Consider the following 18,235-nt stretch of genomic DNA (forward strand, 5'->3'; position numbering starts at 1 on the left):
AAAAACAACGAAGAAACCAAATGCACCAAAAATTAAATCCAACTTAAAAATTAAATTAATCCATACCTGTGATTACTCCAGCATCATGGGTCGCTAGTGCCTCATCATCCACCTCTCCGGGTGTGACAGCATAAACCCGGGCTTGCACTGCTTGTCTCGGGTTGGTTCTTCCACCGTGTCTACCTCCACGGCTTCCTTGAACTCTGACGGGGCAATCCCGAGCAATATGTCCCACTTGGCCGCACCGATAACACTGGGGTCCGTTACTCGTCCGACACTCGCCCTCATGAGCTCTATTACAAACTCCACAAACAGGCATACGTCCTTCCATGCGAACACTTGAGGATGCTTGAGGTCGAGTTCCGGTCCGCTGAATAAACTTCTGAGGCGAACCCGAGCTGCTTCCTTCACCAGAAAAACTCCGCCTCTTTTGCCCTGGAGGGGAGCCCATACTCAGATTATTTTCCCGCTCTATAAGGGTGGTCACATCTACTAACTCCTGAAAAGTGGATATCTGATGGCTGACCACCATACGGCGTATGTCATGACGCAGCCCCTCCTGGAAACGATATGCTCGCATCTCCTCAGTGGCGACAAGGTGAGGAGCAAACCGCTCAAGTTCTATGAACCTCCGGGCGTACAGCTCCACTGTCGCGCCCCCTTGGACCAGATTGGAGAACTCTCTTGCCTTTTGCTTCCTTACCGATGCGGGAAAGAAGCGGTCATTGAACTCCTTCTTGAAACGCTGCCAGGTCACCGCAGCGAAAGATCCCAGTTCAGATTCCAACATCACTCTCTTGGTATCCCACCAATCAGAAGCGGTACCTTGCAAGAGATAGCTGGCGTAAAGTACTTGCTGTGCCTCAGTGCACCCACACACCTCAAAAGTCTTCTCCAGATCTTTGATCCATTTTCCAGCCTGAATTGGATCCTCATTTCCAGTGAAGTGTGGAGTCCGATGCGCTAGGAAGCGCTCATAGGTGCATCCGGCTTGCACCATGCTACTGGACCCTCCTGGATACATCCAAGGCCCTCCCTGATATGGCCAGGGACCTCCTGGTTGTGGCCAATACCCTCCTTGTTGCGGACAAGGCTCTCCTGACGGTGGATAAGGCCCTCCTGATGGTGGACAAGGCCCTCCTGATGGTGGCCAAGGACCCCCTTGTGGTGGCCAAGGTCCTTGTGGTGGCCAAGGCCCTGCCTGTTGAGACCTCGCACTCTGTTGCATAAACTCCGTCATCTGCCGAATTGCTTCGGCTATGGAGTCATCTCTGGAGGTATTTTTCTGTGGTTCCTGAGTATTTTTCCTTGGTCTCCCTGGTCTCCCCATACTCTTGTCATAACACCACTCTTGACCCTCCTTTAAGAAAACAAGAAAAACATCATAAAACCAACAAAAACAAAAACAGCACTACACAGCAAGAAACAAAAGAAACCAGCATGCCAAAACATAACTAAATAAAATAAAAACAAGCAAACAAGCCCAAACAAATAAAACAGATAAAACAACTATACTTAACATAATTTTCAAAACACAATTTTAAAAACATTCTGGTACTACCTACGGGACATGTGGTTTTACCCAGAGCCAAACCGCTCTGATACCACCTGTGACGCTCCCAAATCCCCACGCCCGAACACGGGGAAATTGAGACGTCCGGATGGTGACAACCCGGGTCACCATCCCATCGACGGGTGCCGAGTGTGTGCAAGGCAACAGATGTGTACAGAGAAACACGCAGCGGATAACGAAAGTCATAACTAAGTACCAGAATTTTTCTTAACGTAATACAAGCTGTTTAAAACATACATAGATAAAATATTACAAAACACAAATACAGTTTTAACAAATATAAAAGATAGCATCAGCAACCCGGCGGAGCCGCATCCTCGGGCTCAGCCTCCTCCTCTTCGTCCTCTAACTCTGCACCAAAAGCTACGGAACCACGAATGGTACCGCAGGTAAGTAAAACCCAAACACTACCAGATAAAAACACATAAAACTCAAACAAGATGCATGAATCATGCCCAATGCACAAAACCCATAAAACACAAGTTTTCCACACACGCCAAAAATCCATTTGGCCCAAAAACACATCCTTACCGAAAAACATGCCAAAAGTCACATTTGGCCGCCAAAAGTCCATTTGGCCCAATATCTCGCCAGAAGTCCATCTGGCCCAATATCTCGCCAGAAGTCCATCTGGCCCACGCCAAAAGTCCCATTTGGCCTCTCAAACCATTATCCAATTTTAACCGTATGCACCATGACCTCCCCTAGGGGTCATCCGCACACCCTGGCTCCAGTGTCACACCGTAGAGTACCACCACGCATGTGACACCTAACGAGCGATGCCCAGTTCCGCGCCCCGCGCATGCGTAGCCAAGCATCCTCTAGCCCTCGCCAGCGAAGGGCCACGGAGTCGGTGAGTAGGGCGATACCCGGTTCCGCGCCCGGCGCATTCGTAGCCAAGCATCCCCTAGCCCCGCTCCCGTCATCGCTCTCGACAACTCAGGGGACATCACTCAGTTTATTCCGCTCCCGAGTGACCAGAGGAGCTCCACCGAGATAATAACCCATCCCGGCTTGGGCTCATGATACACACGCACCCGCAAAACCACTCACGTCAATACACAGGCTTTTCACACAATTCCACAAACACACGTGCATGAACCATGTAATGCCATAACAATGCATAATAAAATAATCCAACAATCATAAATCAAATAAACAGGCAACTCCGTCCTCCATCCATCCGACCCCCGAAACTCCTCGGACTCAGTCCGGAATCAACAACCAACAACAGTAAATAATTGAATGAGCAATATATATTAAAATCTGAAAATAGGGTTTGGAAAATACTTACAGCGCTATATGGCAATTTTAGAAAACAAGCGGCGTCGCAAACGGCGCCGGAAAAGCAACGTCACAGTGAAAATTCACTGTGGCCGTGGGTTTGAAAAACCCACTTTTGAACGGGGACAAACTAGGACACGAAATTGATAGGGGGTGGTCTAGGGATGGTTGTGAACCTATTAGAAGTGGTGGTTGGTCGTGGGTGGCGGCGGAATCACCGGAAAATGGCCGAAATACCCAAATCGAAAAACAAGCTCGTAGGAGCTGCTCCGGTGGTCATTGGAGGCCGGAAATGGGTGGGTTAGGACGGCAAGGAGTCGGTGATGAAGTGGTGAAGAAATGGTGGCCGGAGGTGGAGCGACGGCGGCGGATCGGAGCCAAAACCGTGCGGCTTTGTTGGGCTTTTTCCGGCCAAATGGCCGGCCGGTTGGGGGTGAGCTTGGGTGGGGTGGTGCACCGGAGGGAGGGGAAGAGAATGGGACCGGTGGGGGGTCGATTGGTGGCCGGACGGCGGCGGTCTGGTAGAGAGAAGGGACGCCGGCGTGAGGGAGAGGGAGGAGAGAGAGAGAGCACGGGGGGGTTCGGACGAGCGGGAAGCAGGAAAAGAAAAAGAAAAAAAAAAGAAGAAAAGGAAAAGAAAAGAAAAAGAAAAGAAAAAGAAAATAAGAAAAAGAGAAAAAAGGAAAAAAAGATGTGAAAAGAAATGAGGTCCAATCCTCATTTCGGGAAACGAAACTAAACCGTCAAAAAGATTAAAAACCACAAAACAACTTAAAGAAATAAAACACAACATCAAATAAATTAAATTAAATTAAAAACCAATTTTTAAAACGCAAAATAAATTAAAATAAATAACTAATATATTAATTAAAATAAAAACAATTATTTCAGCGAAAATACACTTAAAAGCGGGTCATCACATCTTTTCCGTTCTGACATCTTACAATTAGGTGTTCATTAAACTTAAACTTCCCTAGGATGTTTAAAAACAGGTTCTAAGTTTTATCTAGCTGTGTTCATGATTGAGTTTTGTGACATTAAACGAGGCTTGTATATGTTAATTTTATGATTATCAAAAAAAGTTATTTGATATATTTCAGTTATCTATCGATAATTTAATATTGCATCAAAAAATAATGAAAGAACAATGATTAAAAGGATGATGAATAACAATCAATTTATATTCTTAAATATGGGATGGAACCTTTCAAAGAATTTGGTGCTTTTGAGGAAGTCTCCATTATTTTCAAAAAAGAACTTTGAGCTAAAATGGTTTGCCAAGTATGGTGTTTTTACACAAGAAAAAGTTTGGATTGGCATATCTATCATAGGGGTGGACAAATCCAGCAAACCAGATTCTGTCCTCATAAGGGGCCATCTGTTCATCCTTACGCCTGTCCATTGATGGAGACCAAACATCGTCCAAACATTTAATTGGGTTTTCAGAACATCAAAAAATATAGTTGTAAGTATAATTATACACTAATCTGTATATCAATATGATGTGATTGGTTAAAAAGTAGATTTAATTGAAAACAGTATTAATTTAAATTTTAAGTATGAATAAATCAGTATTGATACACAGATTAGTGCGCGACTATTCTTATATGTAGCAAAACTCATACTATAATATTTGCTGGAAAAAAATTGCACACGAAGAAACACACCCTCTTTAATTATAAATAATATCACAGAGGCTGCAAACAAATAAATAAAAATAAGATTTACATAAAAAATTAAATTTTTGATATTAAATTCTGTTTTGTTTTGTTTTTTGTTTTTTTTAAAATGTACACCGCTTCTACGATTCATAATTTTTTGTAACATTACTCCTCTCTAATTAACAAAACGTTAAAAAATCATGCGATTATAGTCTTCATCAATTGTCTAGTTTTTGGTACGAGTTCACTCGCTTGTCTCAATCATTTGTGTTGAGACAGCAATTTCCACGAATTATTTTGTTCTTTATTGCCTTTTTTAAGGAAGGAATATGCATGGGACCAACCCCACTGAGAGAGATCGAGGGAGATGGTACAACTAATAGATACACTAATTTTCAATGTTTAAAAAAAAAAAAAATTATATATTTGCTGGTAAATTGTCCCAATCACTCTCTCAGGTCCACATCAAGAACTTGTAAAAATATAAAACAAATTACAAAAAATAAATAAATATTATATGATATGGCTTTGAAAATAACCTTTAAGTATTCTACACCTTCTGTCTTATTAATCTTAATTATTTAATTTTTTATAGGACTAATCTTTATTATCTAATCAGCTAAGTTTTTAGAAAAAGTAATATTATATACTATTTTTTATCATATATTTATTACTCTTAGATAATTTTTTATTATTTTATTATGTATTTTTATGTAACCACTGATGGTCTTTTATCCATTAAAAAAATGGACATATATTCTCAGCCAACTAGGAGAGAAAAGAGAGATGCAAAGTGGGCAGATAAATTTTAGTTGGCTTCGCTCGACTTGGTTTCTAAGAAATGAGCCCTACCCTCCTCCTTTTCTTTTTGAAAAAATAAATTATTATTGATTAATAAATGCATGCATTGTATACCCATCTTATTATGCATGAGCTATTAGATTATTTCTTTTTTTTTAAAATAAAATAAATATAGTATATGCCATTTCCTTTAAGGAAACAAAGGAAGAATTATGACCAAAAAGATGTTTAGTGCCTTTCGACAAGAGACTTGATTTTGATTTGGTTCCTTACTTGAGCTTTACTCCTATTAAATATCTTGTCTTTATGAGTATTTTCCTTTTATGAGTATCATTAAATTTCTTGTTGAATTGTCAAATATGGAGAATTTGATTACACAGTTCAGATAAGATAAAATGAGATATTTTGTTGAAAGTTAAATAAAATATTGTTATAATATAATCTTTTAATATTAATTTTGTTTTGAAATTTAAAAATGTTGAATTATTTATTATATTTTATATGAAAACTTAAAAAAATTGTAATAATTAGATAAAATGAAATAAAATAACTTTAATATTTAGTAACCAAACCAGACCTTAACATTATGTTATATTAACAGTCCATCGTATAATCTTTTTGTTTTTGGTAGTTTAGACTAGTTTTAAAAAATGCATATGATTTTTGAAGTTGGGCATAAGAGAAAGGTTCAAGGTTTCAAATTGTTACCCAAATTTAAATATTTAAAGTGAGTTCTACAATATTTATTGCTATCTTTTTTTTTTTTTTTTTTTTTCTAAAGAAATTATGTTCAAGTAAAATCTTTTCCTTTAACAAAGAAAATATCAATGACTATGCTATTTGTTAGAAAAAAATCATGGTGACATCTAAAATGAGTCTTAAGTATTTATTGTTGTTCATATAAATATTTCAAATAATATTACTTATAACTAATATTACTAACAATGGCATGCTATCCTTAGTATTAAAAAAAAATCTAATTGTAAATATAATTGCGTATTAATACATGCACCAATCTAATGTGACTGGTCAAAAAATAGATTTTATTGAAAACAGTATTAATTTAAATTTTAAATATAAAAAATTAGTGTAAATATATAGATTAATATGCGATTTTGTTTATAGATAGCAAAACTTTGGTATTAATATTGTTGTCCATGTAGTTGGCTTATCTTAGGAGGTTTATTGTTTTAATTCTAAAAAAACAATTAAATAAAAAAAAAAAAAAGGACAGAAACCTCACAGTTGAAAAGAATAAAAAAAAATAAAAATGGAAAACTAACCGTTTATCCAAAAGCCAGTGAAGCGGAAGCCAAGCAAGCCGTCGAGCTCTGGGCTTGCTTCATATTTGTCGGTGATCCTCTAGTGGTGATTGGTGACGCTGTCATATCACCAGAAGCTACCCTCTCTCTCTCTCTCTCTCCCCCAGAGTTTCCTACAGTCTAAGAAAACCAATCGTATGATAAACCAAGAAAGAGAAAAGGCACACCAACTAATTACTCTCTATCACTCTCACTCTCCCCTTCCCTTCTACGAAAACCGTAGATGCATCAAACGGCTTCCACTGCTCTCTGAAGGTCTGCCTCGCTCTGTCTCTCTGGCTCTTTGTGATATTTAGCCGTATGCATTGGTCAATATCCTAAATTGTGCGAAATCCGAGGTCTTTCTGTTGGGTTACGCGAAAATCCGGCACCCGATTCATGCATTTTCTCCCTTTCTTGATTCTTCATTGACTGAGCGACAAAAAGGGCTCGGACTTCGATTCTCAAATACTCGATCTGCTCCATGCTTCTCTGAATCCAGTTAAATCTGATCAAGGCTCATAATTTACCACCATTCCATTCCTCTTGTACTCTGTATGCTCGCTGAGAAAAACCGGAGGAAACCCAATGAATGCTAAACTCAAGTTTTTTGTGGTCTGCTTTCAGTTTATAACAATAGCTTCTTAATTGTATAACAGAGCAGAGGATAAAAGAAAATGCTACCGAGGTGGAGTAATTGATCTGTATTGCAGTAGTCTAGCATGATTGAGCTTTGCAATTCAGTAATTGTGACAATCTCTCTATTTTGTGAGCTCGGAAAGCTGTAGATGGCTTGGCTTACATATGTTATGATGTTCTGATGGTTTAAATCACATTGGCTTTGGGATTTTTGGATTTCCGGTTTTTATTATAATCTGATCTGTATTTTTCTTGATTGGTGTTAGAATTTTACTTGTGGAGTTTTCTTTGGTTGTTTGGGCAGGAATCTTTTTGATATTCTGACTGGGTCTCAGGGGTAGATCTGGAGAAGGTGAGGTTTCTGGATTGATTTGCTTGAGAATCTTGGAGTAACCAAAGCTGGCGGCTGCGCTAGCTTGGAGGCTTGCTGCCAGCAATGGCGGCAGCCTTGCCACTAACGATCTGGTACTTCTTCGATTCTTTTTATTAAAAAAACTATATTTTATTAATTCATTTTCATTTCTTGCATGCTTGCTACCTCATATGCGCGTTTTGAAACCAAATATGTGGGCTTTGTAGAAGATACGTGTGAATTGAATGTGTGAGTTCCCGTTGGCCGCCCGCTGCACCATTTTCGTGTTTTTGGGAGATTCTGACCAATATGTTCTGTCTATGATGGTCTTGGTTAAAGTTTCGCGGTTCAGAAGTTGATTTTTTGGTAATTAACAAAATTTTGAAAGACTGGGAACAAAATTTTTTGATAAGTACTGGGAACAAAATTGCAATCGGTTTCTAGAATGCGGGATTTTTTTCCCTGTATGCTACTTAAAATGGGATTTGTTTACTTAATATAATAACGGCATGATCAAACCTGCATTTTTTCATTTTATTTTATAAACTTAACATGTGAACTCTTTAACTTGTTATGCTTAATCTGTTTTCATTGTAGCTCAATTTTTCAATGGATTCTTATGTTCATTGGACCCCTGGAACATTCATGATTAAACCTGCCCTATGTATTGTGTTGAAGTCTCTGATACTATTACCTCAAAGTCCTTCCATCTTTTTCATTAATTTTGAATGGTTTTCTGCTGTTACCGTCAATTGAATGCCATGAGATATGTCTACTTTTGTTCTTCACTTTCATTTTATGATTGCAGGGAAGAAATGGTGATGCCAAAGTTCAAGATTCAGAACCTCCTACTCCACATTCTGTGATAAAGATGGGTTCAAGGTCAGTTTAAGTGCCAGTTTTACTATCTATGGTAGCCAAGTGAAACATTTATTTTATTCTCTTCTGCCACCTATCACTGAGCCAATTTTGGGCTTAGATGCTATACTTTAGTAGAAAGGCTTGCCATTGCTGCTGGATTCACTTTCATTTTCCACAGAATTATGTTAGTGAAGAGTGTTAACTCGTGATATTATATAGAAGGATGATTCCAACCAAACTTGCATTCTTAAATCTCTTGCAGAGAGCGTAGTAGCATGGAGGATCCAGATGGGACCTTAGCCAGTGTTGCTCAAAGCATTGAGCAGCTCCGTCAGAGTTCCTCATCTATACAAGAGAAAGAGTATTCATTGAGACAGTTGCTGGAACTTATTGATACACGTGAAAATGCTTTTAGTGCTGTTGGATCTCACTCTCAGGCAGTTCCGGTACTTGTTTCTCTTCTCCGGTCAGGGTCACTCGGAGTGAAGATACAGGCTGCAACTATTTTAGGTTCACTCTGTAAGGAGAATGAGCTACGGGTAAAAGTCTTGCTGGGAGGATGCATTCCACCATTGCTTGGTCTTCTCAAGTCCAGCTCAGCAGATGGTCAGGTGGCAGCTGCAAAGACTATTTATGCTGTTTCTCAAGGTGGCGCAAAGGATCATGTTGGATCAAAAATTTTTTCAACGGAAGGAGTTGTTCCTGTTCTCTGGGAACAGCTAGCCAAAGGGCACAAGACTGGAAATGTTGTTGATGGCTTATTGACTGGAGCATTAAAGAACCTTTCCAGCAGCACTGAGGGATTCTGGACTGCAACAGTTCAAGCTGGAGGGGTGGATGTACTTGTGAAGTTGCTGACAACGGGACAGTCGAGCACTCAAGCAAATGTGTGTTTTCTTCTTGCATGTATGATGATGGAGGATGCATCTGTTTGTTCTATAGTTTTGGCTGCAGAAGCTACAAAACAATTTCTCAACCTATTAGGACCTGGCAATGAAGCTTCTGTCAGAGCAGAAGCTGCAGGTGCTCTTAAATCTCTTTCAGCCCAAAGTAAAGAAGCAAGGCGGGAGATAGCTAATTCCACTGGTATTCCTGCTTTGATAAATGCTACTATAGCTCCTTCCAAAGAATTCATGCAGGGAGAGTACGCCCAAGCATTGCAGGAGAATGCCATGTGTGCTTTAGCAAACATTTCTGGTGGTTTGTCATATGTCATCTCAAGCCTTGGTCAAAGTCTTGAATCATGCACTTCACCTGCTCAAGTTGCTGACACATTAGGAGCATTAGCTTCAGCTTTGATGATCTATGATGGTAAAGCAGAATCTATGAGGGCATCCGATCCTGTGGTTATTGAGCAGACTTTGCTTAAGCAGTTCAAACCCCAGTCACCTTTTCTAGTGCAGGAGCGAACAATAGAAGCCCTAGCCAGTTTGTATGGGAATGTCATACTCTCAAGTAAACTTGCAAATTCTGATGCAAAACGTTTGCTTGTTGGTTTGATAACAATGGCCACCAATGAAGTGCAGGATGAGCTTATGAAAGCTCTTCTCACACTTTGTAACAATGAAGGCAGTCTGTGGCGTGCCCTGCGAGGCCGTGAAGGAGTCCAGCTATTAATTTCTCTTCTGGGGCTTTCATCAGAACAACAGCAAGAATGTGCAGTTGCATTACTTTGCCTTCTATCAACTGAAAATGATGAAAGCAAGTGGGCTATCACTGCTGCTGGTGGCATACCTCCACTTGTCCAAATTCTAGAGTCAGGGTCTGCAAAAGCCAAGGAAGATTCAGCATCAATCCTTAGGAACCTATGCAATCACAGTGAAGATATACGTGCTTGTGTTGAAAGTGCTAATGCTGTTCCTGCATTGTTATGGCTACTGAAGAATGGAAGCCATAATGGGAAGGAAATTGCTGCAAAGACTTTGAATCATTTAATCCACAAATCTGATACTGCAACTATCAGCCAGCTCACTGCATTACTGACCAGTGATCTACCTGAATCTAAAGTATATGTTTTGGATGCCTTGAAAAGCATGCTCTCTGTGGTTCCCCTCAATGATATATTGCGTGAAGGTAGTGCTGCCAATGATGCAATGGAGACAATGATAAAAATCTTGAGCTCAACTAAGGAAGAGACTCAGGCTAAGTCTGCATCAGCTCTAGCTGGAATTTTTGAAACTAGGAAGGACCTGCGAGAAAGTAGCGTAGCTGTTAAAACTCTATGGTCAGCCATGAAGCTGCTTAATGCTGAATCCGAAAGCGTGCTGGTAGAGTCCTCGCGTTGTCTTGCTGCAATATTTCTTTCAATCAAAGAGAACCGGGATGTCGCAGCTATTGCTAGAGATGCATTGTTTCCCTTAGTTGGGCTTGCTCACTCTTCCATTCTGGAAGTTGCTGAGCTGGCAACATGTGCTCTGGCAAATCTTATTTTAGATTGTGAAATATCAGAAAAAGCTGTTCCTGAAGAAATTGTATTGCCTGCTACTAGGATTTTGAGTGAAGGATCAGATTCTGGAAAGACACATGCAGCAGCAGCAATTGCTCGTCTGCTTCATTCTCGCCAAATTGATTCTGCCTTAACTGACTGTGTGAATCAGGCTGGAACAGTTCTTGCATTAGTTTCTTTCCTAGAATCTGCTATTGGTGGATCTGTTGCCACATCTGAGGCTCTAGATGCACTTGTGATTCTGTCCAGATCAAAGGGGGCAAGTGACCACATAAAACCCGCATGGGAAGTTTTAGCTGAATTCCCGAAAAGCATCACCCCAATAGTTTTATCTATCGCCAATTCAGCACCATTGTTGCAGGATAAAGCCATTGAAATATTGTCACGGCTTTGCCGGGATCAGCCTACTGTTTTAGGTGATACAGTTTCCTGTGCCTCTGGATGTGTATGCTCAATTGCTAGAAGGGTTATCGGTTCCACAAACCCAAATGTCAAAATTGGGGGTGCTGCACTTCTTATTTGTGCTGCTACAGTTAATCACCAAAGAGTGGCGGAAGATCTTAATCAGTCGCACTTGTGTTCAAATCTTATTCAGTCTCTTGTTGCAATGCTTAGTTCTAGACAATCTTCATTTTTGGGAAATAAGGGTGATGATGTCAAGGAATCCATTAGCATTTTCAGGCATGCTAAAGAAGAATCTGAGAATGGCAAATCCAATATAGGAACAACGGTCATATCTGATGAGAACCTAGCCATATGGCTTCTTTCTGTTCTTGCCTGTCATGATGAAAAGAGTAAAATTGTGATTATGGAGGCTGGAGCTATTGAAGTCCTCACTGATAGAATATCAGATTGCTTTTCTCAGTACACTCAGGTAACTGTCCTCCTTATTCTTCTATTAGAAAAAATAAAATGATGCATCCAATTGGTGATAAGGGATCAATTCTGTAGAACGTTACTTTCTGTCCATCTGTTTAGCCATGCATGCAATGGTGAGATCTTTTAGTGTGGTTTATACACGGTTTTTTCCTCTTATTTAATGGTGGTTGCTCTCATGTTAATCTATGCAGATTGATTTTAAGGAAGATAGCAGCATCTGGGTTTGTGCTCTACTTTTAGCAATTTTATTTCAAAATAGAGAGATCATACGAGCACATGCAACCATGAAATGTATACCAGTACTTGCAAATTTGTTGAAATCAGAGGAGTCAGCAAACAGATATTTTGCTGCTCAAGCAGTTGCTAGTTTAGTGTGTAATGGTAGCAGAGGAACTCTTCTATCTGTCGCAAATTCTGGGGCTGCAGGTGGGCTTATTTCCTTACTTGGATGTGCTGATGTTGACATATATGATCTACTGCAGCTTTCAGAGGAGTTTGCTTTGGTGCCATATCCAGAACAAGTCTCTCTTGAGAGGTTGTTTAGAGTTGATGACATAAGGGTTGGTGCTACTTCCAGGAAAGCAATACCCGCCCTTGTTGATCTGCTTAAACCAATTCCAGATCGTCCTGGAGCACCGTTTCTAGCTCTTGGGCTCCTGACTCAGCTGGCAAAAGACTGTCCACCAAATAAGATTGTAATGGTAGAATCAGGAGCTTTGGAAGCACTAACCAAGTATCTTTCGCTTGGTCCACAAGATGCAACTGAGGAGGCTGCTACTGATCTGTTAGGGATCCTATTCAGCAGTGCTGAAATACGCAGACATGAGTCTGCATTTGGTGCTGTCAGTCAACTTGTAGCAGTTTTACGTTTAGGTGGTAGGGGTGCAAGATATAGTGCAGCAAAAGCATTGGAAAGCCTCTTTTCTGCTGACCATATTAGGAATGCAGAAACTGCTCGACAAGCTGTTCAACCCTTGGTGGAGATTCTGAATACCGGTTTGGAGAGGGAGCAGCATGCTGCTATTGCTGCATTGGTTAGACTATTGAGTGAAAATCCATCAAGAGCCCTTGCTGTTGCAGATGTTGAGATGAATGCTGTGGATGTCCTTTGCAAGATCCTTTCATCAAATTGTTCAATGGAGCTGAAAGGGGATGCTGCTGAATTGTGTGGCGTTCTTTTTGGAAATACAAGAATCAGGTCCACGATGGCTTCGGCACGCTGTGTTGAGCCTCTGGTTTCTCTTCTTGTGACAGAGTTCAGTCCTGCTCAGCAGTCAGTTGTCCATGCATTGGATAAACTTGTTGATGATGAGCAACTGGCAGAGCTAGTTGCTGCAAATGGTGCAGTTATTCCTCTTGTCGGCCTTCTATATGGTAGGAATCACATGCTTCATGAGGCTATTTCCAGAGCCCTTGTGAAGTTAGGGAAAGACAGGCCTGCTTGCAAGATGGAAATGGTGAAAGCTGGAATAATTGAAAGCGTTCTCAACATCCTCCATGATGCACCGGATTTTCTCTGTTCCGCCTTTGCTGAACTGCTGCGAATATTGACCAATAATGCTAGCATTGCTAAAGGACCATCTGCTGCAAAAGTCGTTGTGCCCCTTTTTCTGTTGCTGTCCAGGCCAGAGTTTGGGCCTGACGGGCAGCACAGTGTATTACAGGTTCTTGTCAATATTTTAGAGCATAAACAGTGTCGTGCTGAGTATACGCTGACCTCTCACCAAGCTATAGAGCCACTTGTCCCTTTACTTGATTCTCCAGCTTTGGCAGTGCAACAGTTGGCAGCTGAGCTTCTATCCCATCTACTCATGGAGGAACGACTTCAGAAGGATTCAGTGACACAACAAGTAATTGGTCCCCTTGTACGAGTTCTTGGTTCCGGTATACACATACTGCAGCAGAGAGCTGTGAAGGCTCTTGTAAGTCTGGCAGTGACATGGCCAAATGAGATTGCAAAAGAGGGTGGTGTCAATGAACTTTCTAAAGTGATATTGCAAGCTGATCCTTCGCTTCCTCATGCTTTGTGGGAATCTGCTTCTTCTGTTTTGGCAAGTATTCTGCAATTTAGTTCTGACTTTTATTTGGAAGTGCCTGTTGCTGTGTTGGTCAGGTTGCTTCATTCTGGGTCAGAGAGCACAGTAATTGGTGCATTGAATGCTCTTCTTGTGTTGGAAAGTGATGATGCAACCAGTGCTGAAGCAATGGCCGAAAGTGGTGCCATAGAGGCACTTTTGGAACTTATGAGGTGTCATCAGAGTGAGGAAACCGCTGCAAGGCTGTTGGAAGTACTGTTGAACAATGTGAAGATCAGAGAAACAAAAGCTACTAAATCTGCCATTTTACCATTGTCCCAGTATCTCTTGGATCCACAAACCCAAGCTCAGCAAGCAAGGTTACTGGCAACTTTGGCCCTTGGTGATCTATTTCAGAATGAGAGTCTTGCTCGAAGCTCTGATGCTGTTTCAGCTTGCCGTGCTCTTGTTAATGTACTTGAAGAACAACCCACAGAGGAAATGAAAGTTGTAGCTATATGTGCATTGCAAAACCTTGTGATGTACAGTCGGTCAAATAAAAGAGCAGTTGCCGAGGCTGGTGGAGTACAGGTTGTATTAGATCTTATTGGTTCGAGTGATCCGGATACATCCATACAGGCAGCAATGTTTGTTAAACTTCTCTTCTCTAATCACACCATTCAAGAATACGCTTCGAGTGAAACGGTGAGAGCTATAACTGGTAAGTTCTCTTTATTCTTGTTGCAGAATTAGGTGCGCTTTTGTTTTGTTTTTTGTTTTTTGTTTTTGTCTGGGCAACAGGAGTTGGGGTTATGGGAACTCTCTTCCAGATATTCTACCCATGAGAGGAGGGAGGGGGGGGGGGGGGGGGGGGGGGGTGTTGCCCTTAGGTGAAAAAGCCCTTGGCTTGCTGTGCTTTAGCTGATATGTGGAGAATATACTTGCTCTTTTTATCATGAATACCTGCAACTAGATGCCGCTATGCCAGTCCTTGTTTTGGCAATTGTCTCGATTACAAATATCCATTGCATTGGTTCTCATGACAAATTTTAATATTATTGTACCATTTTTCTATTTTAACTGTTTTTCTGGCGCCAATGCCCAAGGACATAGCTCAATTTGTGAATGTTTGATGCTATTTTATATCATTTCTCATCTCATTAAATACGTTTCCACATTATCCTAGAAATTGCCACAAATTTTGCATTAAGTTCGATTGAAAATTTCTCTTTTCTTTTTTCAACGATCGAATGATATTATATTGTAGTTATTTTCAGGTGCATCTTTAGTAATGAAATCTTGTCCCATTAAGGTCAAATTAGTACTAATCTACTTGAGGAAGTTAGAACCCATGGGTAAAGCCGGCGATGAGAATTAAAAAAAAAAAAATTATACTGGAAACATTTACATTTAGTATGTTTTCGTACAATATGCAAAATAAAATATAAATTACTTTTCTAATGGTTTTAGTCAAGAGGAGTAGCACTTGAACAAACATACACGTGCTTGCAGTTGTTTGTTTTTTCTTTTTCTTTTTCTTTTTTTTGTGGTGGAATATGCAAAGAAATAGTTAGTTACTTTCCAAACAGTTGCTTTCAAGCTGACTAGCAGTTGAATAAGAATGTGTGATCAGTGGGTTATTAGTGTTACTCTTTGACCCATTCTGGAAAATATGGCGGGCATTTTTCCTTCTATAAGCTTACAATGTGCCAACTCTTTCTGCGATTTGGTTTAAAAAGTTGCTTGTACCAGTCGTTGCGGCATTTCTTTACTGGTTTCTGGATGTCATGCAAGCAGATTTTTTTTCCTGCTTTCCTTCCTTTTGTTATGGATTGGCCGATATGATTATCCTGGCCTTGTGTCTTGCAGCTGCTATTGAAAAAGATTTGTGGGCCACTGGAACTGTGAATGAGGAGTATCTGAAATCTCTAAATGCTCTCTTCAGCAACTTCCCACGCTTGAGAGCCACTGAGCCTGCAACACTTAGCATTCCCCATCTGATTACATCCCTCAAAACTGGGTCAGAGGCAACTCAAGAAGCTGCTTTGGACGCACTTTTTCTTCTTAGGCAAGCTTGGTCAGCATGCCCAGCCGAAGTTTCTAGAGCCCAGTCAATAGCCGCAGCAGATGCAATCCCCTTGTTGCAATACCTAATCCAGTCTGGCCCTCCTCGGTTTCAGGAGAAGGCGGAATTTCTATTGCAGTGTTTGCCGGGGACATTGGTTGTGATAATCAAGCGTGGTAATAATATGAAACAGTCAGTGGGGAACCCAAGTGTTTATTGTAAGCTTACACTTGGCAACACTCCTCCCAGGCAAACCAAGGTAATACAATTTTTATATACATTCAGGCGTTTTTTAGGTTCAACATTTTTTGGTCTGAGAGCAATCTTCTCTTAAATACATTACTCATTTATGCTGTAGAAATGAAGCTAATTCCCTAACTAAAAGCTATTATAGGTTGGTTTGGTGGCTAATAATGCACAAAAGTTCTGAAATTGCACGTTCAGACCTGGTACCTCAAGGGAAGGCTAATTTATCTTCATTGGTTTTTCTAGTCCTGCTCAATAAAAAGAGGATGTCCGTCACTCCGTGTACTCTATGTACTGACTACCTGTCTCAATACCCACTGACTGACTTGTCATGTTACTGAGTTCCTAGAAATGAGCAAGGTTTACATATGAAGTTTTCTATTTCTCATTTTTGGATTTCAAATTGTGAGATTCCTATATTGAGGGTAAAAGGGGATTGAGGTTTGTGAAATTTATGGGAGCCATCCAATTAAGTGCTGTTTTTTCCAACTTTGTACATTTTATTATCATCTTTGCATGGACATAGGCCAAAGGCCAAACAAGATAATTGCTTTGGGCTTCCTTTGTTTTTTTTATTCATGTTTGCTCTGAAAATCTTGGGCTGCATGGAACAGTTTTAGCATTGCTCACAACATTGCACTGAGAAAAGCTGTATTCCATGAGATCCCCCCTTTTAATCATTAGGTCACTTTTACTGTTAGGTCACAAATTACGTTCCCTTTTCTTTTCGTCTCCCTCGAGTAATTTGTGGCTGCTTATATCAGTTTATTGCCAATGCAACTTCTCATTAATGTAAATTTATCAGGTGGTTTCCACTGGTCCAAATCCGGAGTTTGATGAGAGCTTTGCATGGACCTTTGAAAGCCCTCCGAAGGGCCAAAAGCTTCATATTTCTTGCAAGAACAAGAGCAAAATGGGGAAGGTATATGAAAAGAGAGAGCAAACCCCAGAATAAATATGGAGACATTATTCTCTCCTATTAATCTTGATTTTCAATTAAACTGCATATTAACCGGTTCTCTCTTCATCATCTGATGGCAGAACTCATTTGGAAAAGTGACGATCCAGATTGATCGGGTTGTAATGCTGGGTGCAGTTGCTGGTGAGTACACTCTGTTACCAGAAAGCAAAAGTGGGCCCTCAAGAAATTTAGAAATAGAATTCCAATGGTCTAATACGATAGACCCAATAGAGAAGTAATTAGTGATCTGCTGCCAATTGAAAATGCAGGGCAAACATGTTAAAAACGGATTTTATACATGTCAGTGTATATAGTACACCCCGAGATTTTGATTTTTGGTCAATAGTCTAAAGTGTAGTTATTTTTCAATGTATTCTTTCCATCCTGATCTTACATTTTCAGTACTTTCAGTGTTGTTTGTTGTCAATTTTCAAGAGGGAAGTAATGCGATTGGTTCTGGGTTTGGGTTTGTACATCTCATTGGTTATTTGTGTTGAATTTATTAATCATTTGTTTGTAAAATAAATAGCAGTGTATTATGTATGATTTCATTGTCAATCTGTCAAACCAGATCGAAACGTTTTGTAAGCAGTAGCTTTTCGGTAGCCTGTGATCCACACTGTACGGACTTACGTTATATTGCAAAAAGATCTTGGAGAAAATGCCAAAACCAAGAAACAGACCACCGACCAAAAACAATAATTCCATTTGAGAAATACTTTTTGCAGTCGGCGTGCAGTCGGCTGTAAAAAAAAATTAATACGGGACCTATATGAAAAAAAAAATTATTTTTATAATTTTTTATAATTCATGTAGGTTCTCTTGAATATAAAAAAAAAAATTTATAATTTTTTTTTATTCATTCCGTATAACTGACTGCATGTGACGACTGTATGTAGTAAAGCTCATTTCATTTTGTCAATGTATGGAGCAAATGTGATCACTATATCTATTTAGTAAGAGTATAGTGACATACAAGTCTGTGTTCATTATTTGGAAAATGATTTGTATAATTTTAAGATGTGAAAATATTGTATAATTTTTTTGAAAGAAAAAAGAAGAATAATATTTACAATTCTAAATATGTAAGCTAAGAGCTCTGCGTAATCATTCAAAATTTACACGAAAAATATTAATTTTTTAATAATAAA

At 39.9% G+C, this 18,235-nt stretch overlaps 1 protein-coding gene across 3 annotated transcripts; it reads left to right on the forward strand.

Moving 5' to 3' along the window:
- The first annotated feature begins 6,646 nt into the window (after positions 1 to 6,646).
- Positions 6,647 to 17,627, forward strand: LOC122307214 (protein CELLULOSE SYNTHASE INTERACTIVE 1-like). 3 transcript variants are annotated; one of them, XM_043119941.1, is made up of 8 exons: positions 6,647 to 7,308; positions 7,564 to 7,724; positions 8,420 to 8,493; positions 8,735 to 11,792; positions 11,989 to 14,533; positions 15,682 to 16,136; positions 16,929 to 17,045; positions 17,165 to 17,627. In XM_043119941.1, the coding sequence occupies exons 3-8, from the start codon at positions 8,483 to 8,485 to the stop codon at positions 17,321 to 17,323; spliced, it is 6,345 nt and encodes a 2,114-aa protein (XP_042975875.1). In that variant the 5' UTR covers positions 6,647 to 7,308; positions 7,564 to 7,724; positions 8,420 to 8,482; the 3' UTR covers positions 17,324 to 17,627. The 3 variants fall into 3 exon arrangements, with proteins under 3 accessions (XP_042975875.1, XP_042975874.1, XP_042975877.1); XM_043119940.1 differs by having other exon boundaries at positions 6,647 to 6,896; XM_043119943.1 differs by having other exon boundaries at positions 6,647 to 6,896; positions 7,595 to 7,724.
- Positions 17,628 to 18,235: the final 608 nt, after the last annotated feature.

Source organism: Carya illinoinensis, chromosome 4 (assembly GCF_018687715.1).
Source record: "Carya illinoinensis cultivar Pawnee chromosome 4, C.illinoinensisPawnee_v1, whole genome shotgun sequence".
Taxonomy (NCBI): Eukaryota; Viridiplantae; Streptophyta; class Magnoliopsida; order Fagales; family Juglandaceae; genus Carya; species Carya illinoinensis.